General features: G+C 36.8%; 2 protein-coding genes and 1 long non-coding RNA gene across 3 annotated transcripts; 2 read left to right on the forward strand and 1 right to left on the reverse strand.

The window, feature by feature from the left end:
• The first annotated feature begins 4,415 nt into the window (after window positions 1-4,415).
• On the forward strand, window positions 4,416-13,630 carry LOC131311909 ((-)-germacrene D synthase-like). The gene is made up of 7 exons (XM_058339545.1): window positions 4,416-4,638; window positions 6,645-6,930; window positions 7,210-7,585; window positions 8,099-8,320; window positions 12,205-12,343; window positions 12,439-12,687; window positions 13,236-13,630. The coding sequence occupies exons 1-7, from the start codon at window positions 4,495-4,497 to the stop codon at window positions 13,527-13,529; spliced, it is 1,710 nt and encodes a 569-aa protein (XP_058195528.1). The 5' UTR covers window positions 4,416-4,494; the 3' UTR covers window positions 13,530-13,630.
• Window positions 13,631-19,421: 5,791 nt separating this feature from the next.
• LOC131311910 (uncharacterized) lies at window positions 19,422-20,840 on the reverse strand. The gene is made up of 3 exons (XR_009195633.1): window positions 20,747-20,840; window positions 19,882-19,945; window positions 19,422-19,488 (listed from the first exon to the last, which is right to left on the reverse strand). It is a non-coding gene; the product is annotated as an uncharacterized LOC131311910 (long non-coding RNA).
• A 1,652-nt stretch (window positions 20,841-22,492) lies between these two features.
• Window positions 22,493-24,068, forward strand: LOC131309613 (probable inactive poly [ADP-ribose] polymerase SRO2). The gene is made up of 4 exons (XM_058336221.1): window positions 22,493-22,953; window positions 23,057-23,340; window positions 23,495-23,631; window positions 23,807-24,068. The coding sequence occupies exons 1-4, from the start codon at window positions 22,493-22,495 to the stop codon at window positions 23,918-23,920; spliced, it is 996 nt and encodes a 331-aa protein (XP_058192204.1). The 3' UTR covers window positions 23,921-24,068.
• Window positions 24,069-27,072: the final 3,004 nt, after the last annotated feature.

Consider the following 27,072-nt stretch of genomic DNA (forward strand, 5'->3'; position numbering starts at 1 on the left):
GTCATACTACATTAAAGGATGCCAAGGGGCAAAATACGTCAAGAGACATAGTACACCACAATACCACATTATTTAGGGGGCCAAGAGGCGTGATAACACATCAATAGATACAAGGCCATGAGGCGTGTAGGTCGAGAGACTCATGCGTCAAAAGATACGACACCAAGAGTTGTATAGGTCAAGAGACCTAATACATCGAAAGATGCAATGCCAAAAGGCATAATGGTCGAGAGACCCAATATATCGAAAGGTGTGAATGCCAAGAGGCATAGTGGTCGAGAGACCCAATGTATTAATAGATAGCGCCTATATTTTTTTTTCTCTTCAAAGCCAAGAGGCGTCACTCCAACAGATAATCAAATACATTCATAATGCAAGCAACATGTAGTAGTGAAGACAAAAATCAAGTATTAGACCAAGAGACCAATTTAAGACCAAATAATTAACCACAACAACCATAAAAACATGAAAGCAAATCAAATGCATAGGCCAAAGAGGCCAAGGGAAATGTCTAGATAAGACTAAACAGTGAGGTGCTCATGTAGACAAATCAACTGTGCGAGCCAAAAGGCCAATGTAACTGCCTAAACTACACATCAAGCAACCACGTGATTGTGGTGATATGGAAACAAGTGTTTTGGGACATCTCAACTTTCGCATACTCAAGCTAGTGTTTCTTCTACACCCTAAGATGGCAACAAACTCTATACTAGCCAAATGGCTATGACAAAGAAGACGATAAGATCCAAGAAACTTGAAAGATTGCAACACTTCAGCAACGCTGCTAACACATTGTATGGCCAAAGAACCTTCTAGCTACACTCCTTATAAAATGGGAAACCCATGTTATCTTCATGAAAATTTACAAATAAGTAATTGTGCTTGTATTGCTGTGTAAAAAATGCTTAAAACAAAATCAATTTTGAAAGTTTTTCCTTGAGGATTTCAAAACCACATCATTTTACCTACATGATTCACATTCAAACCACTTAGTCGTCAAGAGATGCAAAACTGTTCTACGAACCCATGACCCTAACGAGTTTATTGCTTTAGGGTAATTGACTACTTTGAGTTGAATTGATAAATGACCACTGTGCACCTCATGGGAGATTGTGTGCTTCTAAAAAGGGGGATGCAGTTATGCCCCTTTACTTCATACCACTTTTCATTGTCCATACTTTCCACAATGGTTATACCTTTAGTATCTAGGACCTTATTGCTAAGTCGCGTTCTTCAATCCGAGAGGACTTTACTATGGACCATATTATAGGTTAGGGTGTTGATTTAAGAAAGAAAAGGATATAATGGCTCAAATCTACTTTTCTACTCGTGTTTGGGTTTCAAAAGCTAGTAGCCATCTAATCGCAATTTTTTGCATGAGAGAGAAATGTTTCTTCAAGCCCCTATTGTTGGATTGGAAGGGATGATATTTTTCTTTTCTTTTTTCAAAACCTCCATGCGTGACGGGATGCTTACTTTCTATTTTGTAGTCATCTCTCATTGCATTTTTATCTACCCCAGTGTGGGGGATGACTGTTTAACGTGCTTTATTTGAAAGAAACTATCCAGATGCTCAATGTGGCTAGCAAGGGATAAGTATTTGGATAGAGAAATGATGGTCTTTCTTCATTTTGAATCATGCGACAACGCAACTAGAATCCTAACCAAGAGATTAAGAGGCTTTGATGTTTTACCAATTGGTTCTTCAAAATTGAGGACAAGTCTTGAGACTCAAAGTGGGTGCATGGAGATATGGCTAAATTTTTCTTATGCTTTAACTTTTGCTTAGACCGCCCTTGAAGGTTTTCAATCTAACGAGCTCATTTTTTTTTCCTTCTATTTTCAATAGCATGTTCCTCTTATGAGAGGCCCCATTAGAGCACATAAATGTTTTCAACTGTCCCTCAACTCAACATGAATGACATGGGTCATATATAACTCATTCTTTGCATTTGACAACTTGAGTGATTTATGATGTATTTCAAACGTTATCATGAGATTACTTTGAAACCCTTAAGAATTGTTTTCAACATTTAATGTTATCATGAGTATTCCATGGCAGCAAATTAGTACAAGAGAAAATATTTTCGAAAATGTGGCCAACCCTAAGGTGCCTGCATATCTCTAAAGAGAATCAGGCCATTCGTAATTCATGTCTAAGGAGATTCATATTCCATGAGAGATTCACATTTCATATTAAGTGCAAAGAATTGGTCCAAAACCATGATGAACAAAATGATTTTAATTTTAAGAGAAAATAAACTTAAGACTTAAATTCCTAAAGAAGAACAAACTCGAGACTTAAACCCTAAAAAGAAGCAAATAAGGGCCAAAAGAAAGGCCTAAAAAAAATTGACTCAAAACACATGACAGAATTTGGCCGACGCTTCTCAATCATTCAGCTTGGTCAGATGAACTATCCCTTGATCGATGAGATCCTGGACTGCATTCTTAAGAGCCCCACATTGTTCAATGAAATGACCAGTCACTTGGTGATATTTGAAATACTCTCCACCCTTTTGTGCAAGATTACTAGGAAATTTTGGTTGCAATGGTTTTAGATCTCATGTTGCTTCTAAGATGTAGAAAACATCTTCCAACTTCATTCCAAGAGGAACAAATTCCCTCTTACGCTTGTGATGAGATCTCACCATTATTTGTTTTTTGTGGGGCCCATTTCAGATCCAAGAAAGATGACTCAAGCAACTCAATGTAAATTGCAAATAACCCCACCCACCCCCCCCCCCCCCCCCCCCCCCCCCCCCCCCTTTTCCCATTCTACCCCCTCTCTCTCTCTCTCTCTCTCTCTCCCTTTTCTTTCTTTCTTTCTTTACCGTTTGGTTCTTCTTCTTTTTTTCCTTTTCTTTTCAGTTTCAGTTTCAGTTTCGTTTTTTTTTTTTCATTTTATTTTCAGTTTCGTTTTTTTTTTATTTTATTTTCAGTTTCGTTTTTTTTTTTTTCATCTTATTTCTTTTTCTTTCTTTCCAGTTTGAATTTTTTTTTCTCTTTAATAATAGGTTCAAGTCTAATTCTAGGCTTTGTAAAGTAATTGAGAGAAAAAAAAAGTGTTTCAATTGATCATGTTTATCCGACTGTTTTATTTTTATTTTTTTGTCCTTTATAGATTAAAAAATATAGTTACTAAAATAAGTGTTTCAATTTTCAATCCGTTTGAACCGGTGCAAAGTTGTTATTTTTCTGATCATTTCATCCTAAATGGTCCTAATAAATTTTTGGCTCTAAGGCCTTTCAATGGACACCCTAAGAGAGTTTTGAAACTAAATAATGAGTCTTAAAGTATTTGTTGAAAGGTCTTAAACCAAAAAATTTATTATGACCATTTAAAATAAAATAATAATAATAACGATCTTTGCTCTGATTTAACTTAATTCTTGAATTATATTTTTAAATATACAAATGGTGTATTTATAGAAATTAAATAAATAAGGTATGAGTAATTAAATAAAAAAATAAATTAAAAAGTAGGGGGGACCCGGGGGCTCAACTGCCCTCATTGGCACAGTAGCCCCTACGAAGCCCCTAAAACGTTTCCGTTTTAGTTATAAAAAAAATAGAAACCAGCCATTTGCAATCCTATGGAGTAGAGATGTGGTTTGAAGCAACATACTACTGAATCAGTTAAGAGGATTTATGCTAAATAATAGTTAACAAATTTATTAAATTGTACAATAGTTAAAAAAAAGTAATCCTAAATATAACATTTGTATTTTGGATTAGTATGTCGTTTGCAAAATACATTTCGTAATTAGTTCCCGAACACTAATTGTAATCTTAATTGAAAATAGAATTTGAGTTAACCAAAAAAAAATAAGAAGGGAGGTAAATGGGAAAAGAAACAAATAAAGAAAATAATTGAAAAAAAAAAAAAAAAGATTCAAAGTGGAAGGAAATAAAAGGAAATAAAGATAAAAAAAACGAAAAAAAAAATCCAGCCGAAAAGAAACAAAAAGAAAATAAAGAGGGAAAAAGAAAAGAAAAGTAAATGCGTGGAGGGGAAAGCAGGAGAAGAAGGGAGAAAAAAAAAAAAGTAAATGGGAGGAGGGAGGAGCAGGAGAAGTAAAACGGGGGGAGGGGAGGGGGTAATATGGGAAATGGGGTGTGGGGCCGGGAAAAAAAGCAGCCCTCCAACTCAATATTCTTAAAATGTTTTCTTATGGGTTCCTATAAAAAATTAGTTCAATTCGATATCACGATATGTGTGATCTTTTAAGTTTATTGTCACGGTACTTTAATTGTTTGCATTGGGAATGGTCATAAATGCCTCTAATGGTGCATCCCGGGTGATTTTCAAGTAAAATATCTTTGTACCTAGCACTTTTGTGTTTGCTTTCCCTACAGAATCCAGTCTATAAATAGCAAGCATAATTGCTCCATATTCTACATCATTAGTCAGAGGGTGGGAAAGGAATATTAGCTCTGGTTCATTCGTTGTCTCTTATTCCTTCTCATTTCACAGCCACCCAACACAGAAAAATGGAATTCTCTTCTATCCCAACTGCTTTATTAACCTCAAGTAAGGCACCTGCACCCGTTCAAGTCACAACACATCGCCCTAAATCAGTTTTTCATCCTAGTGTTTGGGGAGATTATTTTCTTGCCTACTCTTCTGCAGACATGGTAAAATTAATTGTATTATTCTTTTCTTTAAACAAATATCTTTTTTCGATAAGATTTAAATGAAAGAGATTAAATTATTTATACCATCGATGTAAACATTTGTTTTCTTCAAAGCAATTATATTGTGTCACATCACTATGTTCTATAAATTGAAACCACTGTTTTGACGATATGACGCAATATAATTAATTTAGAGGAAATAAATGTTTACACCGCCGGTGCATGTATGTAATTTATTCTCTAAATGAACATCACACATTACTATATACTTACTACATCATTCCAGCCTTCTAAAACGTGTAAATTAATAAGTCTACTTTTCCAAAAGAAGGTTCAAAACAAGAAATCTGATACTTAGCTTGGAATTTTGACGCAAAAGAAAATTAGAGCATCCTCATCTGTCTCTCTTCTTTTCTCTTTAAACTAAACTAAAGAGCCAAAACTGAAAAAACACCCCAAAACACCCTCTCTTCCTCCCTCACTACTTTCAAGAAATTTAACACTTGCTACAGTGACTCGTTGTCTTCACAGAGGCACTGTTCACTCACTTTCGAATATTTTAATCACTCCTTCTCTGCCAACCGACGACGTTGGCGACAAAGACCTGGTTGGGAAAGTAGGCCGTTGAAGATGGACACCACAACGCAGACGACGATGGCGATCGGGTCGAGTCAGAATTGAAAACTACAGTTTCGCGGTAGTGGAAGTCTGGAAGATCTGGTTTGGGGATTTTGTTTCAAAAGGAAGGAGAGAGAGAGAGAGAGAGAGAGAGAGAGAGAGAGAGAGATTGATTGGGTTTTTCGTTTTTGTTTGCTGGTTTTGTGGGTTGAGGTTGAGAGGTGAGAGTAAAGTTAGAGAGAGAGGGGTTGCTGTTTATGCTAGTTTTTATTTTTTTGTGTGTGGCCGTTGTTGCTGTTTTACTGGATTGGCTTGGGAGAGAGAGAGAGAGAGAGAGACTGGGTTTTTCGTTTTTGTTTGCTGGTTTTGTGGGTTGAGGTTGAGAGTAAAGTTAGAGAGAGAGAGAGAGAGAGAGGGGTTGCTGTTTTTGCTAGTTTTCACGAGTATGTTTTTTTTTGTGTGGCCGTTGTTGCTGTTTTACTGGATTGGCTTGGGGGTATGGGTTGGGGTTGAGAGGGAGTGAGAGTAAAGTAGCTTTTTTTTTTTATAAGTATGGATATTTAATTAAGTAGAAATGGACCAATAATTTAGGAATTCTTTGTTTTTCAATCAAAGCAATTTGGGTTATCGAAAGCTAATTGATTTTTACATTCCTTTTTTTTTATAATCACACTTTTTTTTTGTCCTTTTGTGATGTGAATCGATAAATTAAACTTTAATTTGTATACACTTCCACACTTGGAATGACAACATTGTAAATTCACATCGCAATAAGACAAAAAAAGAAAGTGTCATCACTTTAAAAAATGAGAGTGTAAAACTCATTACCCTTTTTTTTTTTTTGATCCGCAACTCATTACCCTATTGAAATTGACAAAACTAAAAGCCTAACATGGCAGATGAGTAAGAAAGACACAGCTATTCAAGCTCAACTAGATTAAAATCCATTTGCGATGGGCACGCCCGGTTATGAAAACGATTTTGATTCTTCAATTTTAAAACCAAGCTTGGAAAAGCAAGTATTCTAGGTCATGTAGTTTTCGTTTTAATTTTGGTTCTCACACCAATCCTAGCTCAGAATGTACTTTCTTGAGGTAATAAAAATAAATTTTACAAAAAAAAAAAAGAAGTAATAAAAATATACATTTCTCATGTCAGATGATGAAGATAAGTAACAAAGTAAGTGTTTTTATTTGTTAGACGAATCGATACAATTCCAACCCATCGACAAATGTATTGTATTTTATTTTTCATAAAAGTTGAACCCACAATCTCATTGCACCTAAGTGCAATTACGCAACTGTTAAACCAATAGTTCTATCGTTCTAGTCCACGTAATAATGTTAATACATGGTTATATTTGTTCTTGTTTTTTTAAATTCTGGCAGGAAGTGGATATCAACATGAAGCAAAATCATCATCAGCTTAAAGAAAAGGTGAGAAAGCAACTAGTGGAAGCAAAGGGTGAATATTCACAACAGCTAGACCTTATTGATGCAATCCAGCGCCTAGGCGTGGCCTACCATTTCAAAACAGAGATTGACCAAGGATTACATCAAATATATGAAACCTATCATCAAAGTGGTCACAAAAATGTCAACAATGATGAGGATCTTTACATTACTGCTCTCTCATTCCGATTACTTAGACAACAAGGATATCATGTCTCTTGTGGTAAGTCACCTTTGCCTCTTGTATAGTTAAGGAAAGTGATTTTTTTTATCGGCAATGGGAAATTACATTGTTACTAAAGATAAACAATGAAATCGAGAACGACAGGAAAAAAAAACGAGAGAGTATTAGAGAATGCATATATACTGTTTTAGTGTTGTTGTCGCTAGAACTCAACCTACCCTAATAAGCAACAAAAAGAGAAACAAATAAATTTCAATAACTTTCATATTTTTAACATATTGTTTTCCAATTGATCATGTTTCTAAATGGTTTAAGCAGATGTATTCAACAAACTCAAGGACAATGATGGAAAATTTAAGGAATCATTGATTGGTGATGTGAGAGGATTATTAAGTTTGTATGAAGCTACATTTCTGAGTGTACGTCAAGAAGATATACTAGATGAAGCAATGGAATTTACCACCACTCACCTCAATTCTGCACTACCGAACTTGAGCAATAATCCAATTGCGGCGCAAGTAGTTCATGCTCTATATCAGCCCATGCACAAGGGCTTGACAAGGCTCGAGTCAAGGCGTTATATTTCCTTCTATGAAAAAGATGATTCCCACAACGAAGTTCTATCAAATTTTGCGAAATTAGATTTCAACTTATTACAGAAATTGCACCAGAGGGAGTTGAGTGAAATCACAAGGTACGTGGTATAATACAACTTGTTCAATAAGCCTCCCTAGAAACTCTTCTTTTTGGTTTTCAAAAAAATTATACATTATTGGTTCACCTTTCATAAGGAAAGAACAGAGAAAATTATCTGCTTCAAAAACAGTACTATTTATGAAAGCAAAAAAAAAAAAATTTACTAAATCATTCCACCCCCTACCCCTCTCAATTCCCCATATGGAACTAATGCAATTACAGTCTTGGCAACCAATTCGTTGCTGCCAATTGGCAATCCTCATGCACTTAAGTTGTCGAATGATTGATTTTCTCATAACAAATGAGATAGAGCTGAAACTCATAGTTTACATGAAATTCATTCAGTTCTCTAGTTGAGATGAATCGAAAAAGAAAAAGAAAATTTGCCTAAAAGAAAAGGAAGAAAAATACGTAAATTAAGTCGATAAGGAATTGTTTCATATATAGACATCCAAAACAGGGCATTGATACGTTGAATCTTATATTTTCCGTGGTACAATTTTTGGTTTAGGTGGTGGAAAGATTTGGACGTTCCAGGGAAACTACCTTTTGCAAGAGACAGAGTGGTGGAGTTGTACTTTTGGATATTGGGAGTGTACCATGAGCCCCAATATATTCTTGCTACAAGGAATCTAACCAAAGTGATTTCCTTGATTTCCCTTATCGATGACACGTATGATGCTAGCAATGCTACCATCGAAGAACTTGTGCTCTTCAATGATGCAATTCAGAGGTTAAATTCTGTCCTCTTGCCCCCCTCGGAATCTAAATTTCGATTTGATATGTTATAATAAAAAAAAAATTATCAACACTGTAAGAGACTATCATTAGTAAAAAAAAAGTTCGTATTAGTACATCAAAGAAGTCGATTATATTGTTTCACATAGGACTCAATAATCAACCAAGAAGTCTGGCTTCCCGAGTATGAATATCAGAACCTCACAAACCTAAAATTGCCAAAGTGCGTGTAGCTACATTCGTCAATCTACGAATATAAAAATAATAATAATCACAAACCCTTAACTGATCAATTTCGCGGCAAATATCTTTGATGACAACAAGATTTGAATCTTGAATTTGTGATGGAATTCCCAGCTAAAAATGGATTCACTTTCTAATAAATGCATTAAAAATTTATATCTTTTAGTTTGTTAGTTCGTTTATGTGTTGATTCATGATATATTTTTTTGGTTGATAGGTTTATGTGCTGATTCAAGTTAACCGATTGATTTACTTGAGCTATTAGTTTTTGCGTAGATGAAATTTTGAGAATGAGGTCTTGGCTTTCAAGAGGTTATAGGGACAAAACTAGATAATTTGTTTAATACCGATTTCGAGGCACGGGCATGCACTAGTATTTATATAAAATTGGAGAGCAAAAATTATGTCGCAAAAGCAAAAGGGAAAATAGAAACTTCCTTAAATGGTCAAGACATGTAAGGAACTGTTTGATTTTGGAAGGAACACAAATTAATGAAGATACATACACAATCTAAGAGCAATGCAAGGACGTGCAGTGAAATTCGAGGATTAGTTGTTGCGATTTTAGAAGTCAGAAGAGCTTGTCAAAAAATGTTATCAACAGACCTTACATTGTAGAGATTTTAAGAAGCTGAAAAGCAATAAAATCAAATTGTAATAAATTCCTTTTGCCGATCGAGGAAAAAGAAAGAAAGCTGAGTTTGAGGTACTTTAGTGCCAACTGAGTTTGACGAGCTTTTCAGTCTAGATTTTAGATTATATAAGCAACTTAAAATTTGATTTTCATTTTTTTGTAGTACTCCATCCGTTCCCTTTTTAATGTCCAGTATTTCATTTTGGGTTGTCCCTTAATAAGTGTCTATTTTGTAAAGTTAGTGGGTAAAAGTGAGTATATTTCCCATTTTGCCCCTAAAAGTAGATTCTTTTTTGAAAAGTTAGTGAGTAAAAATGTAATGATGATGTCTCCATAGAAGGCAAGTAGGAAAAGTGGAGGTAAAAGTTGATGTGAGAGGTGTAATGATGATGTTTTTTTAATGAGTTGGAATTACGAAACGGGACACTTAAATAGGGACGGAGGGAGTAAAAAACAATACTCCCTCCGTCCCTTTTTAAGTGTCATGCTTCGTAATTCCAATTTATTAAAAAGACATCATCATTATACCTTTCACATCAACTTTTTCCTCCACTTTCCCTACTTACCCATCATCATTACACTTTTACTCACTTACTTTTTAAAAAGAAATCTACTTTTAGGGATAAAATAGACAATACACCAACTTTTACCCACTAATTTTACAAAATGGACACTTATTAAGGGACAGCCCAAAATAAAATACTGGACTCTAAAAAAGGGACGGAGGGAGTAGTAGTTTTCATTTGGGACAACTTGTTAATCATATAATCTAGCTCACACAGATATAGCTAGTAGCATATATGATATCAAAAGGCTTATTTACCTTTTTGGTTCCCAAAGTATTAGCAAGTGACCAATTTCGTCTCTAACGTTTAAAATGTGTGTCAATTTGGTCCCTATCCCTAATGCCATCCCTCTTGTCCGTTAAAATTGAGAGCATTAGCAGTATTTCACCCCAAACACTATAACAAAATTTAAAAATAAAAATAAAAATATCAACTGGATAATACTCCCTCCGTTCCTAAGTAAGTGTCCGGCGCGCAAAACGAAGCTTTCAAAAAGATGTATTCGTTTCTTTAAAAAAATCAATTTTTTCTTACAAATCAATAGATAGCAATGAATTCTATTAGATTGTGAAAAAAAATTAAATTTTTTAATAAAAAATATGCATGTTTTGTAAAGTCTAATTTTGCGCGCTGGACACTTATTTAGAGACGGATGGAGTAACTTTTTGTCTTGGTCTGTGCAATATCAAAAATCAAATACTCGTTCCATAGACATACATCCAGGGCAAATTACCAGAAATTGTAAAAGATACTTTACTTTCAAGATCTAGGGCTTGCAGCAGAACTTGGGGTTTTCAATAGAGATGATGTCGGTAAACGCCTGGAGCGATGGCAAGGGAGTTTGGCTGTTTGGGTCACCGGCTCGTGGCAGCGAGTGGTTTTGTGGGCCGGTGATTGCGAGTAGTGGTCGTCCGACTGTTACAAACTCAGTGACTCCGCCGCCACGCGCTGCCTTCGAATAGTGCGTACAGTCTTTTCAAGTGACGAAAACCGATTGCACACCACCGATGTGATCATCTCAGTGAGACGCACAATACCCACTGGTCAAATTGAATTTCCGAGCTACTTCTTTTCGGACCAGAAAAAACCAGTTCGTCAACAATTGGTATGCATGGAAGAGGGATTGGGCAAGTCCATGGATTTGGGGAGGTGGGTTTTATTTGGGTTGGAGGGGGAGTAGATGTTCCATGGGTGACTGGTTGAGAGCTGTTAGAAAGAGAAAGTTGGAGTTTGGGTTGTCGTAGTCGGGTTCGGCCATGGACGGCGACTGCGGAGTGGTGGTGATTGTGTCGTTGTTGATGGTTAGTTGGGTTTTGGTAGTGGATTTGATTGCGATCAGTACTGGGTTTGGGTTTGTAGTGTTCTTGTTATAAGTGATGATGATGAGGGTATTTTGGAAGGGGTGGCGCCGTCGTGGGGAGTAATAGATTGAGGGGGGGGAGGTGGGCTGCGCCGCCGGCTGTGGTGGTGGTGGTGATGGATGTGGAGGTGATGGTGAGAGGATGGCGGCGGGTAAGCGGAGGAGGAGAGCAGAAATGGGAGTAATATTTTTTTTTTTTGGATTTTTTTTCATTTGTTGTAGTGTTTTGGGGTGAAATATCAATAATGTCCTCTATTTTAATGAACAAAGGGACGGCGTTAAGAGTGGGGGCCAAATTGACACACATTTTAAACATTGGGGACAAAATTGGACAAATGTTTAAATTGGAAAAAAAATTGGTTGGTCACTCGCTAATATTTTGGGAACCAAAAAAGTAAATAAGCCGATATCAAAATATGCTTGTGTGTGTGTATATATATATGTATATGTATGTATATACTCCCTCCGTCCCTAATTAACTGTCCACGTTACTATTCCGGACATTTTAAAAAATCATTTATATCTTCCAAAGTATAATATTTTTTATCTGCAACATGGATCTTATTTGATAGATCTCGATTGATTCTATTAGACAAAATTTTGAAAATTATGAAAAATAGTATAAATTAAAAGATATAACTCATTTTAAAAAATTTGGAAAAAGTGAAAGTGGACAGTTAATTAGGGACGGAGGGAGTAGTTTTTTAAGAGTATTCGCGAGAAATCGGCACAAAATATAAACGAAAAATGCTTGATCCAAATATTTTTTACATAGAACAGTTTCTGTCAAGCTTTATGAAAAAATTGTTTGGATCAAGCACTTCTCGGTTATATTTTGAGCTGATTTCTCACAAGTATCCTTAAAATCACATTCTGTACACATTGAATGGTTCGGATCATTAAAATTCGGTCTGAAAATGAGAGGTCCTTAACTTAACTCAATAAGGGATCCCTTATTAGAAGGGCTATGTATATATATAATTTCATAATCTAAAAGTAGAATGTAATGTTATCTAAATTTGGTTCCCATGGCCTACCGCTATACTCCTTACTCCAGTCATTTCCTGTGACTTCAGGTGGGAAGTCAATGCATTGGATCAACTTCCAGACTATATGAAACTTGTTTACCAAACAGTTTTGGATACTTTCCACATTATTGGTGATGAAATGACCCAACAAGGAAGATCATATGGAGTCGAATACGCAAAATCCGCAGTTCGCCTCGAACTAACTTACTTTTTTTTTTTTTTATTAGTAATATTAATACTGAAATTTCGCCCAATACTAACTCATTGTCCTCAAAATTCCAGATGAAAGATTTGGTTGGAGTATTCTGTACCGAAGCCAAATGGTATCACGAAGGCTATGTTCCAAGTATGGACGAGCACTGGCCAGTTGCACTATTGAGTTGTGGCTACCAAGCTATTTCAACCATTTCCTTTACTGGAATGGGAGAGTTGGCGACCAAAGAGGCCTTTGATTGGGTGTCTAGTAATCCTTTGATTGTTCAAGGTTCATCAGTGATTTGCAGGCTCATTGATGACGTGGTTGGCCACAAGGTAAGATATACAAGCCCTACGTACAAAAAAAAAAAAAAAAACCTACTTGCTGAAAAGTGGTTATTTTTCAAAATATTTGGGTAAAAATAAAAAAATTTAACTTTTTTGATTCCTCTCATCGAGACGAATCAATAATTTACAAAAGTTGGCGCAAAACTAACGAATGCGAATTTTTTGAATAAGAAAATCTCCAAAAAAATGCTAAAAGTTAAGCAGAATAGAGCCTTAATTAGCATCTTAATGTTGATCCACAAGCCACACCACATAGCCCAAAATACTTAAGCTCAAAGTACTAGTAGTATCTTACATGGTTTGTTATGTACCCAAAATCATCCATGTAAACTTCCATCGTGGGATGTGATATCACATTACTTATGACTACTCCCCCAAACATGAGATATTACATTGTAACCTTCTGGAAACAGGTTGCAAATTCATAACATTCGATCCTTGGTACCCAAATATACATAAGTGCTTCCCTAATGTAAATTACTACCTAGCTACCTCTTTTCCATGCTAACTGTACATTTTTCGTGGTGCAATTATAGTTTGAGCAAGAAAGAGGTCACGTAGCCTCCTCAGTTGAATGCTACATGAAACAATATGGTGCAACAGAAGAAGAGGCTATCGTTGAATTCCAAAAATGGGTTATGAATGCATGGAAAGACATGAACTCAGAGTGCCTCCGCCCAACCCCCGTCCCGATACCTCTCCTCCGGCTACCTCTCAACCTTGCAAGAGTTATTTATGTTTTATATAAGGATGGAGATAATTACACCCATTCTGGAACCAAGCTCAAGGGATTTGTGACCTCAGTACTCGTTGATCCTGTGCCAACTTGAAATCTCTCTCGCAAAAATTGAGTCCAAATATCAAGTAATCCTATGTATGCTTGCCATTGCTTAAAGAAAATAAAAGAGTCTTCTAAACTATGGCCTTGCCTCAGATGGTGTGTGTGCTGTGTAACTTAGCCACTCTCACTTGTTTTTCAATGTTCTTACTCTGCTATAATATTTGTGGTCATGTTTTGCATAAGAATGGAATTGGTAGGCTGGCTTTCACCTTCAAGCTGAGATTGATTGGGCTACTGCTCATAGAGGTGGTATATCTTTCAAGTGTTTCCCTAGCTGCTGCCATTAACCATATTTGGTGTGAGCTTAACCGAGGAATTTTCCAACATAACTCCCTCAGCTTTGACAAAATAATTTCATTCAATAAAAATTGATAATTTGTTTTTAAATCATCGTGAGGTAAAACGAAATGTATGTGCGGTATTTCGTAAAATTTACATAGCGAGCCATTTTTTTTTACCTTAATTAATGACATTACGAGAATACGAGTCATGGACTCATGATATAGCAAGTCAATTTATTTACTAATAACATTTAAATTATTATTTGTATTTCCGTATTGTGCCGTGTCCGGCTAGAATCATGTCGTGCCGTGTTGTGCCCGTCCACATGCCCACTTCGGCCGTGTCGTATCGTGCCACATTTAAACGTCTCATGTCCGTGCCGTGTCGTGCCGGCCCGGCCCACTTGACGAGCAGGCCCCACCCAGTGTACCCAAGCCTCAAAACACATCCGCTTTGGCTCATTTTTCCTATGCTATACCTTGTGCTCACTTCTAGAGGCCGGGGGGCACCCATGATGTGTGTGCAAGTCGAATAAACACCTCTCTTCTTTACTCCATCCGTCCCATTTTCATAGTCCCTTACGGAAAGACATGCAATTTTTGGATAAAAAATAAAGTAGTTTAATTTTTTTGGTTTTTTTTCACACCAAATTAAAAGCTTATTGATAATATATTACTTACTTACTAAAGGAAATTAATCTTTTAATAAAAATATACAATTTAAATTTCAAAATGTTTTGATGACCATATATTTTTGTTTTGGATGGACGGAGATGTAATATTCCATATTTTTCTAAATAGTATTTTATTTAGGTTGGGTAATTAGACAACATAGGAAAAGGAAAAGGAAAAAAAGGGCCACTCAGGGCCTTGTGTGCAACGTGTAGGCTGGAAAAAAGGGTTGATAAGCAAAGTGTTAACCTAGTCAACTTATGGCCATACACGTGGAATTCTAAATAACTAGTTCACCACTTTGGTTCAAATAGGGTTATTTGTAAGGAAAATCCTTAATGCTCTGGAGAAATAGAAAAACGTGAGGGGCAGTAGGTTTTGTAGCATGGCAAATTCTTCACAGTAGCTTTTGTGAGAAATTCCATGGCGAGGTGATATTCAGGCATAATTTGAGGTATCTGGTAGTGTGCAATACATTCCAAGCTAAATCTCTTTGCAAAGAGTGTTCTTTGATTCTCTCATATGTATACTCGTTTGATCTCTAAGTTTATTGATTCAGTTATTGTCACTTCTTGTATCGTGACACAGAAAGTATTCGGCTGAAAGGATGGAACAGATTGGTACATGTTTAAGCCCACCGAGTCATAGAGTTATGAAAGATGTACGATGGACTGCTCCACGGGGAGTCCAGTATGTTTATGGGGCCCATGTGCCCAATACAGAGTTTGACCTGGGTGGTGCTTGACATGTTATCGAAATGAGCCGAGTATGAGGCTACAAATGAAAACGTTCAGAATGATCTTACTTGATTTGTTATCCTCGTTTATTGAGCATATTCTTAACGATAGCCATGTTTATTGTCCTCGTATTGTATATACTATCCGGGCGTTTTACATTTTTCAGATGCAGAGCAAGTTAGTGGGGACCCGAGTTAGAGTATTGAAAGATTCAATTTTAGAGATTGTTTAGAAATATGTATGATTTTTAGAGGTTTTTAGATCCACCATGTATATTTGTTCTTGAGGACTTGTAATTATTGGATGTTTTAATTTTGAGGCAATGTAAAAATTCGGGTCGTCACAGTTGGTATCAGAGCTTAGGGAATAGGTCTTACATGGGACAAGGTGGGCGTGTGACTTTTGAGGTTATAGAAAAATTTGTTTATCAGAGTTCGCAGCGGAAGCGTAGTTGAGATTTTTGAGGTTATTAGGATTCCAATTTTTGGAGGTCTTGGAAACTAATTATTTCGGATTGGACAATCTTTCAGGTCATTAGAATTCATGCTAATCTTTGAGGTTGATAGAGCACTGAACATTTTGAGGTTATTAGGATGTCTAAATTTTTTAGGTTATGTGGACGCTAAATTTTGAGGACGAAATTTCCTAAGGTGGGGAGACTGTAATATCCCATATTTTTCAAAATAGTATTTTATTTGGGTTGGGTAATTAGACAACATAGGAAAAGGAAAAAAAACAAAAAAAAGGGCCACTCGGTGCCTTGTGTGCAACGTGTAGGCTGGAAAAAAGGGTTGATAAGCAAAGTGTTAACCTAGTCATCTTATGGCCATACACGTGGAATTCTAAATAACTAGTTCACTAGACTTTGGTTCAAATAGGGTTATTTGTAAGGAAAATCCTTAATGCTCTGGAGAAATAGAAAAACGTGAGGGGCAGTAGGTTTTGTAGCATGGCAAATTCTTCACAGTAGCTTTTGTGAGAAATTCCATGGCGAGGTGATATTCAGGCATAATTTGAGGTATCTGGTAGTGTGCAATACATTCCAAGCTAAATCTCTTTGTAAAGAGTGTTCTTTGATTCTCTCATATTTATACTCGTTTGATCTCTAAGTTTATTGATTCAGTTATTGTCACTTCTTGTGTCGTGACACAGAAAGTATTCGGCTGAAAGCATGGAACAGATTGGTACATGTTTAAGCCCACCGGGTCATAGAGTTATGAAAGATGTACGATGGACTGCTCCACGGGGAGTCCAGTATGTTTATGGGGCCTATGTGCCCAATACAGAGTTTGACCTGGGTGGTGCTTGACATGTTATTGGAATGAGCCGAATATAAGGCTACAAATGAAAACGTTCAGAATGATCTTACTTGATTTGTTATTCTCGTTTATTGAGTATATTCTTAACGATAGCCATGTTTATTGTCCTCGTATTGTATATACTATCCGGGCGTTTTACATTTTTCAGATGCAGAGCAAGTTAGTGGGGACCCGAGTTAGAGTATTGAAAGATTCAATTTTAGAGATTGTTTAGAAATCTGTATGATTTTTAGAGGTTTTTAGACCCACCATGTATATCTGTTCTTGAGGACTTGTAATTATTGGATGTTTTAATTTTGAGGCAATGTAAAAATTCGGGTCGTCACAGTTGGTATCAGAGCTTAGGAAATAGGTCTTACATGGGACTTGGTGGGCGTGTGACTTTTGAGGTTATAGAAAAATTTGTTTATCAGAGTTCGCAGCGGAAGCGTAGTTGAGATTTTTGAGGTTATTAGGATTCCAATTTTTGGAGGTCTTGGAAACTAATTATTTCGGATTGGACAATCTTTGAGGTCATTAGAATTCATGCTAATCTTCGAGATTGATAGAACACTGAACATTTTGAGGTTATTAGGATGTCTAAATTTTTTAGGTTATGTGGACGCTAAATTTCGAGGACTTTCTCGAAATTTCCTAAGGTGGGGAGACTGTAATATCCCATATTTTTCAAAATAGTAATTTATTTGGGTTGGGTAATTAGACAACATAGGAAAAGGGAAAAAAACAAAAAAAGGGCCACTCGGTGCCTTGTGTGCAACGTGTAGGCTGGAAAAAAGGGTTGATAAGCAAAGTGTTAACCTAGACATCTTATGGCTATACACGTAGCAAGGCTGCCGATTTTGTCATTTTCTTTTTTGTTAACGCCACTCTCCTAAAAATATACATGTGGATTCGTATATATATCCCCGAGTCTTACTCACATGGACGTTAAGAAATTGTTGTCTCAAGTTAGCCCCACATATTTTAAGGAAAATAATATTGGCACTTCAAAAATTGATACAGTCACTCCAAAAAACAAAGGAAAGTGGTTTTGGAGTTACACTGGAGTGCCAATATCATTTCCCTATTTTTAAGGGAGATTAACAAATGAGGATAAATAACTTTCTACAGGTGGATTTGGACATTTTTTGGGACATTAAAAGTTAATTTCTCGAGTTAGCATTATCTCTTTATTATCACTATCATTTAATGGAACCAAACAAATAATGATTCGATATTATCCATGTAAGGATGATGTGTAATCCTACAGAGCCATTAATACAATTTTCAAATTGCTCAACCCGAATTCATTTTAGGAAATTTAGCGATTGCAAATAAATATGTCTCATGTACAGATGGATTCGTATATGCACTTGAGTCTTGCTCACATGGACATTAAAAAATCGTTGTCTCGAGTTAGCCCCACACATTTTTAAGGGAGATTAACAAATGCGAATTAATATCTTTCCAAATACAGGAGGACTTTGTCTCTTTTCTATAATTATGATCTTGGGAAAGATAACAAATACAGTAGTAATTTAAGTTATTTTTTTTGAACACCGATTTTTATTTATTTATTAATCTTTGAGAGATTACAAAGATAAAAGGGATATGAATTAAACAGTGGCACTTATAAGGTAATTTCACTTGCTCAAAGTAAGCAAAGACAGATACAAAATTGTACTTTCTTATGCGTACTATTCACACGAACGTTACAAAATTGTTGTCTAGAGTTGGTCGTATACTACTATCCAGGTAAAACTTAAAAGTGACAGAGAATCACACCAGAGCGTTACGTAGTTTTAAATTGCTCAACCCAAAGCCAAATTAAAGGAATGGTGCTTCTAAATTAAATACACCTCCAAAAAGTCTCTCTACACTTAACATCGAGCGCAATTTTCATAATACATGATAAAAAGGAACAAGCATTTAAAGAAAATTTGAAGATTTTTCTAGAAGCTCTTATGGAAAATAATTGTGACTATTTCTCTATCGTAGGATGTCTATAATGGGCCCCACAATTCATATTGTACTAAAAATTTACCAAAATACTAGTTTGGATTCTCTAGCCGCAAAAGTATAAATAGCCCGTTTTCTTTCGCAGTCTTGGAATTTTCACGTCGAGTGAGGATAGAATGTCAGGTCATGAAAGATGATCAAAGCATTATCATCAATTGTTTTTCTCTTCTTTTTCTTGCATATTTGTTTGTGATACCGCAGAGCCATTACTTGTGTTGTCACCGTAGAAATTAGAAAGCTAGATAAAATAATCAGGATAAAGAGTTTGAAAATAGATTCACGTAGCGGACCCCAAATAGATGAGAAACAAAGTTTAGTTTCCTATTCGATGACCTTTTCTTGTTGCAAGACATGGAAACACACGATGGCATGTGGTGGGAAAAGAGCACGGTGGGGTGGAGATTCTGGGGAGATCACCTGTCACCTGTATATATATGTCCATCAGTCTCCCTTTCTGCCATCATTTGCAAGGAAGAAAATACACTCTTCCACATCCATCAGTTTCCCCCTCTGCTATCATTTGCAAGGAAGAAAAAATTTTCAGAGGTAAGTCTTCTCTCTGTTTCATCTTTTTGTTTTTCCGTCTTTTGTATATCTATAATTAATGTCAAGCCCCGTCCCGGAACGACACCCGGAGTGGACCCGAACCGACACAGCCACGTGGCAATCCACACAAAAGACTAACACTAAACGACAACCAATAAAGGAATAGAGTAAAACCCCAGCGGAAGACTTAACATAATAAAAACAAGGTATCTAAGATATTTACAAACTTGAAGTCAAAAAGTACTTGACAACATTAGTCACAAAAATGAGTTTAGCAAATGTACGAGTTTAATCCATTACAACCAAATTCGACCAAAAATACCAACACTCGATATTAATCCAAGTGTCCCCAAAACGTTGACCGGTAGTGGACCAACTCTACGGCCACCTGTGACCTGGCAATCCAAAAAGGAAAACCAGAGTGTGTGAGATATAGAATACGTTCAATAAAATACCACACAACCCGAAAGAATATCCCACTAGAATGTAATTCACACAAACTCAACACAAGTATTCAATTATATACCCACATGTATAAACATCACACACGCAATGGCACATCTGCCACATTCCCATGTAACCAAGGCATTGTGTCCCGCACACCACATTTCCATTCACCGTTAATTAGACGGCATGGCCCACGATATGGTGTGACTCACTCCACAATCCTTTAGTGGTTACAATCAACACCCAATAAACATATATCATTAGCTAAATCCTAATTAGCATGATATACAACCACCACCATGTAACATCTCATTGAACCTTATCATATCAAACACACTTACCTTCGTTTCGACCAAAGTATGCCAAACTAAGATTTCGGCACCTCCCGAAAGACCGGCTCTTTACCTAGACACAAGTTAACTCATATTAGTTACGAATTCCACGAATACTCGGCACAAAGTTACAAAGCTAACAAGAAGCTAAACGATGACTATCGAATACAAATATGTCCATGTCAACACCTAGAAGTGTCCTAAAAAATGCATAAATTAAAGTTCAAATATAAAATAACTCTTGAAATCGGTTTGAAAACTTATGATCAACTTGTCTTATCTTGGCCATAACTTCTTATTAGCCTAGAGCTAGCTCTTGAGAACACCACCAATGGAAAGTACACTTTTGGTACACAAATTTTGATATATAATTTGCCCAAAACGGAGTCCGGATGAAAAAGATATGATCGTCCGAAGTTCCACAACAATTGCTGAAAAGTTACCCGAGAGGTACAGGTACCACAAAACTCAGTACAGGTACCCACCCAAAATCGACCCAAATGTTTCAGCTCTGATCCGTCGGTACAGGTACCACCAAAAAGTGGTACAGGTACCAACTGGGTTTTTCAGCGAAAATCCAGCATGATTTCCTTCCGATTTCTAACCTTTTCCTCTACTCAAACCACATCTAAAACTCCTCAAACCACACCAAATCATGCTTTAACTCATGTATATCAAAGAGCTACTTAAGAAACTCAAACCCCATGAATCAAAGAAGCTTAAAACATAAAAAAAAAAACACAAGAGATTCAAGAGGTATTCTTCTCATACCCAAGTTAACTTGCATCATCTAATTAAGGCATGAACCCAACTATTTAAGCATGAAATTAGACTTACCCAAACATGAAATCCAACAATTAAACTATGAAATTACCTAGATGATTAACAACCTAGACAACCAAGAACCTCCAAGCTCTCCTCTCTTCTTTTCCTTCTTCTTCTTCTTCTTCCTCTCTTCCTCTCTCTCTGATATGCGCGTAAATGTTCACATTATGCTCTTTAATTTATCTTTGTTAAGTCCATTTATATTATTACACGGAGTTAATGCCTTATTTTTTTACATTGTAGAAGTTTGGAAGCTTAATGCATTAAAGTCGTAAATTTACGTTGGCAGATCATGGATTGGGCCATATTACTTTTGCTCTACTGTGTGCACGTAGTCATGGAAGTGGAAAAATAACACATGGTCTTGGTGGGCCCAAAGTGGTTTTCAAAGGAGTATTGGTTAGACTAAGGGTCTGTTTGATAAAACTGAAAACTGAAAACTGAAAACTGAAAACTGAAAAATAAGAACTGGAAACTGAATATTGAAAATAAGTACTGAAAAATAAGTACTGGAAACTGAATTGTTTGATAAAACTGAAAACTGAAAAATAAGTACTGAAAAATAAGTAAAGGACGATTACCGAGATCTTTTTCTGGGACTCGCGCACGATTCCCACGGATGAAACAGAAAAAAAGAAGCTGCCATCAGTAGGTTTACTTCGAATTTTATTATATAGTTTCAGATTGATTTTCTTCAAAGTTTGGTTTTTCCCTTTTAAGTTATTGGAAATTTTGTTCAATTATTTGCAAGCCGGTAACTCGTATTAATTTTCATTCTTCAATAAAGTTGTTCTTTGATACTTGTTTAATTCGTATTTTTTGTTTATTTCATATTTAGAAGCATGATTCAAATTAGGGTTTCCTTCGTTTCTTGCGCAATAATGAGTGAGTAGTTTTTCTGAGGTTTGGTCGCTGGGTAAAGGCGCGCCACGACCTAATTAGGATTCGTCTCGCAATTTTCTGCACATTAATTCAATTAAATAAATTTAGTTGGTGAAAACTACGTCCGTTGGACGATCCGAGGCATTGTCAGGGCTCATGTGAGCGGGAACGGGGGACCAAAACCTGTTCGCCGCTGTGTACGGGACCGGCAACCTTAGGATTCGCATTCTTCGGGGTTTCCAATTCTCCCTAAATTTAATCTTTTTTTTAGAACTATGAAAAGAGAGCGGATTCTGATTTGGTAGCAAGCGCCGGATTCCCTACAACCGCGCCTCTCTTTTTAATCGTTTGAGCAAGTTATCTGTTAGTATTAGTTAATTAATCAACGAAAAGACAAAGGGTGGCTACCTAAGAGCTAATTTAAATTCTACAACCCGAAATTCCACAGCACACACTTCACCGTCCTTAGTGGATTCGACTCCGGTCTTACCGGATATTGTGCTACATCGGTCTCAGCCCTACGCTTGGGGCAACCCCTTATTTTAGGTCTAGGAATCGGTCAAGCACTCTCTCTCTCTCTCTACGTTAGGAACAAGAAGAAAATAGGGGAAGAAATATCCCCCAAAATATCCCCCAGTATATTTGATAAAGGCTATGGAAAAATTATTGTATGCAATTGAAACATGAACTTGCTTATGCTCCACCCATGAATCACATACAAGCCCCTCGAACTTCCGTCATAAACAAATCAACCCCAAAAACATATAATTCGATTAAAAGATGAATTAAATACTCTAATATTCGGGACGGGTATTACAATTAAGTTCTATTACCTATACTCTCATTTCAACTTTTTCATCAACTTCAAATGGTTTTGATTCTGACTCAGTTGAATTGTTGGGCGGATGAATAGATGGAGCATTTTGGTGATCTAGAGGAGCAAGTCTCTATCAGCATTGACCAAAATGAAATCCCAGTTTCCGATTCCAAAGATGATTCATTTTCTTCTTCGGTTTTTGAGGAATTTGGGATTTTCAAAGGCAATGGCTTGAGTCGAATACATGAAGGAAGCAAATGTTACCAAATCATCACTGGTTGCGTTGCTCAGGGCATGGGAAAGGACACGAATGTTGCGGCCGTCCATAAAATCCCATTGTCCGGTCCCAATGGCCGGTTGGAAGCTTTCTGCATTTCCTTAGCCGAGATGGTGAAGAAATGTGGAGGGAATGGTAATGCAAAACACGCGTGGTATGGCGGATCAATGGCCGAAATTTGTGGAATTATATCCCATGGATTCCGAAGATGTAGACAATCGGACCATGGTGAGGATGGTTTTGGAGTACATTTGTATCCTTTGGAATTCGTCATGGATGGGTAAGCATGAAACAACCACTATTACTTGAAATGTAACAGTGGTTGTAAATCAAATGTAATTAACCATTTTCTCACTTTTTTTCCCTACTTGGGGCATAATTTATTTCACACGGCTTGATTATTTTCTTTCTGAATTAATACTGTGCAGGTTATTGACAGCAATCGAGGATGACTATGGGCTCCGGCATCTATTGCTGTGCAATGTAATATTGGGGAATATGGAAGTAGTTCGGCCTGGTTCGAAACAATTCAAACCAAGTTCAGACGAATTCTATTCTGGAGTTGATCATCTACCACGACCAACAAGGATCATAATTTGGGAGGCTTACATGAACTCTCAAATTTTTCCCAGTTACGTAATCAGTTTCAGGGCGCTCAATGTCCGAGGTAAAAGGGCGAAATTAGTGTTTCTTTTTTCAATATATACATCATTGTCATGTAGATTTGTTTTGTTGATTAAAAAATATGTAAATTCGTTTGGGATTTTCCTCATGGGTGTTTTCAAGCTTCATTCATTTGGATTTTGATGGTATTTGACAAGGTTTCGGAAGGGATCAAACTCCTGTATACAAGCCCACTACACCGAGTGTAGAGTTTTCTGTTCTGATTCCCGAGCTGGCAAACGTCTTACCCCCTTCAAAAATGGCGTTGCTCCATAAATATCAAAGCGAGTTCCGTGTAAGTTCATCTTTTCTTTCGTTCTCTTTGTTTTTTTCTTACTTGTTCACCCTATATGGAAATTTTAGTATGAGCAACTTTGCTTGTCTAAGTTGGCTTTCTTTCGTTTTTCATTTATTTTACAAATGTAACCAAATAAAGAGATCATAAGAAATTGATTGTTCTGTGCTAACAGAGAAAAAAGATCTCACGGACCCAATTGATCCATAGAATGAGGCAACTAGCTGGAGATGAGCTATTAAATGATGTGATCAAAGCAAGGGATTCCGATGGTACTGGTGCTGCGTAACACTTGGAGGGATGTAAGAGCTTGCCTTAGCGCTTGGTCTATGACAAAAATTCCTGCTGATTGGTTGAGGATTAGGCAGCAGTGGAATGTATAGTTTCTTTACCTGTTGTGGTTATGTCTAAGAATGTTCAGATGTAGGTTTCTTGTATTTGCCTCCTGCTTGTAGTTGTTGTGAAAAAAGAGCCAGTCTAGTTATCAGGCATTTGTGTGTGTGCGCGCATATATTTACTTGCTGAGGTAAAGGGAGCAACATAGCTCACTCACTGAAACGACGAGAACCTCTATTTGTTGTAATCAACTTTAAGTCTGGAGAAATATATCTCAAAAAGTTTTCGCGACTGATGGGAAACAATGGCATCTCTTTTTATGATTTTTACTTGGTTAGCTAGCAATCTGCAGATCTCTTTCCATTTAATTAAGCAAAATATGTATAGTCCATATCCTGTTTGCGATTGCATTAGACTCAGTGTTTGTGCGCCGATAAAAGAAACAAAACTCATGCACCTGTGATGAATTGTGAAGCACGTGCGTGCGGGTTGCGCATTAAGGTCATGGACCACGGGCCTTATAAAGAACCATCACGCCCATAAAAAAAAAATATGGGATGTCAACAAGGGAAAAAATCAACAGTTAATTTTGCGGGAAACAAAGTTCATCTTGAATGCAACTGAACTCCTTAAAATTAAAACTGACTCAACTCATGAAATGATATTGCTCAACCCTTCCTTGCTTTTTGTTTGAAGGTCTTCCTTGCTTTTTGTTTGAAGGTTCATATTAAGCGTGGCCCGATCAGTGACGGATCTAGAAATTTAATAGAGAGGATGTTTTGAAAATATTTTCCCACAATCAAATCCTATATAAATCTCATCTTGTTCTATACTATGTTTGAAGGTGGTTTGTTAATTTTTTTTTTTTTTGAATGGAAAAATGTTTTAATTAATCTTCCAAAGATTTCTAAGATCAACATGAGCAAGGAGAGAGGCACCAAAGTACCCAATCCCTAGATTGGCAAGATGCCAACCTAGGAGACACTCCAAGGGACAAACCCAACACCTAAAAAGCCTAAATGTCCACATAAATCAATTAACTCAAATGGGACGCAGCCCAAAGCCCCTAATAAGCCTGAAAGCCCAAATAGAATAGGACAAATCCAACAAATAAAGCCCAAAAAACACCCTAACTTTTACAACAACACATGCGGAAACAGAAGATGAAGCCTGATTCCTAGTGCAAATTAGTGAGCTCATGTGGGCTATTGATCATTGTAGAGGTAAAAGTTTCAGGGCCTTCTTGTTCAAATTAGTTTTTGCAGCTGGGGTTTACCATTTGTGGTTGAAAAGAAATGCTCAAGTTTTTGGAGGAAGCATAGAGGAGCTGATAATGTGCTTGCGAGTATTGAAGATAACGTGAGACTTCGGGTGTGCACTTGGGAGCATTTTCAATACTCTTCAAAATCAAAGACTTTGTCGATGCTGGAATATTTCATGTAGCTAGAGTCCTTGGGACGTAAATAACTGTAGCTTTAGTACGTAGAATGTTTGAGGTTTTTCTTTGTATGGGTTCTTGTATGAGGGTTTAACTCCCCTTGTTTTGAGTTGGTTGGTCATAAAATGCGCAAGTTATCAAAAAAAAACTCTAACAACAACACAGCCACCACCCACCGCCACAACCTCCACGCAACACAACCTCTCTAGCACCGCCAACCAACACCACAAAGCGGCTAGCCAAGATCCACCACCACCATCAGAAAACCCGATGACACCAGACAACCACCAACTCCCGCCGCCGCCTCACAAGCGGTTTGGCCAAGGACCGATGAAACCCCCCTCCCCCTAAAAAGAGTGACTTGTAGAATATAAAAGTGACCGATGAAATGAAAGTCTAATTACGAAATATTTAGGAGAATATAAAAAGAGTGACTTGTAGAATCAAAAAATTAGAGGAGTGGTGATTTTTTAGAGAAATAAAATCGTGAAGCAAATAAATTTAGGGGCTTCTTTTGTTTCTTTTTTTGGAAAATAACGGGAGTAAACTCTACATCTGGTGAAATTATACCATAGACAAGGAGTACCGCCACATGGTATTCTGGACTATTTATAACCACACATTTTTGTGAGGTCTACTACTAAGTATATGGACCCCACAAAGACGTGTGGATTAATGTGGTCCGGAGTACCACGTGGCGGTACTCCCAGACTATTGAATAATTACTAGGGATGGCAATCCTACCCGCCCCACCCTGCCCCGAATGGGGTGGGTTTTCTACCCCATTTTCGGGTATCGAGTTGGGGTCGGGGTAAAATTTCCCAAACCTGTCCGGGTTCGGGTAGGGTTCGGGGCGAAAGGGCCCCGCCCCGAATACCCTCCCTGAAATTACCCGACCCGGCGTATTTATATATATTTTTATTTATATATGTATATATATTTATATACACGTCCGTTCATTTTTTTAGCATTAATTCAAAAAACAATGTCTCTTCACTATCAAGTAGAGTAATTAAATTTAAAAAAGAAATAAAAATTGATATTTATTGGTGTTTAGTGGATTTTTTAATAAGTTTTCTTAAAATATTTATAATAAATTCTACACATGAAAAAATGGAATGAAGTATCTAAAATATTGACTGCAATTAAAAGTTTAGATAAAACCGCGATACCAAAAGACAAAAAAATAATTTCAAAAGTTTTATTTTTTGGATAATTTTTATTCTTATTTAGCATTTTTTTTATTTTTACTTATACTTTAATTTTTTAATTTTTACGGGGCAGGGCAGGGTGGGTAAACCCATTCCCAATCAGGGCGGTAATGGGGTACCCAAAAAAACCCGATCTGGGTCGGGGCGGAGCCAGGGTCGGGAAATGATTTTCGGGTTGGGGTATGCAAAAACCCGCCCCGCCCCGCCCCATTGCCATTCCTAATAATTACTAGCTACATCGATGCCCCTCTTGCATGTAACAGGATATCATCAAAGAATAAATTCTATCAATCGCCGGTGTAAAACCTCACTTTTCCACCACCGCCTATTATGGGCCTCACCGAGTGTCTATTGTTGTGATTTGAACTGTTTATAGTTTAAAACCCACAATATAGTATTGCAATACAAAAAATCAACTTGATCAGAAGTCGATAGATATATCAAAATTTGAATTTT

This window comes from Rhododendron vialii, chromosome 12a (assembly GCF_030253575.1).
Source record: "Rhododendron vialii isolate Sample 1 chromosome 12a, ASM3025357v1".
Classification (NCBI taxonomy): Eukaryota; Viridiplantae; Streptophyta; class Magnoliopsida; order Ericales; family Ericaceae; genus Rhododendron; species Rhododendron vialii.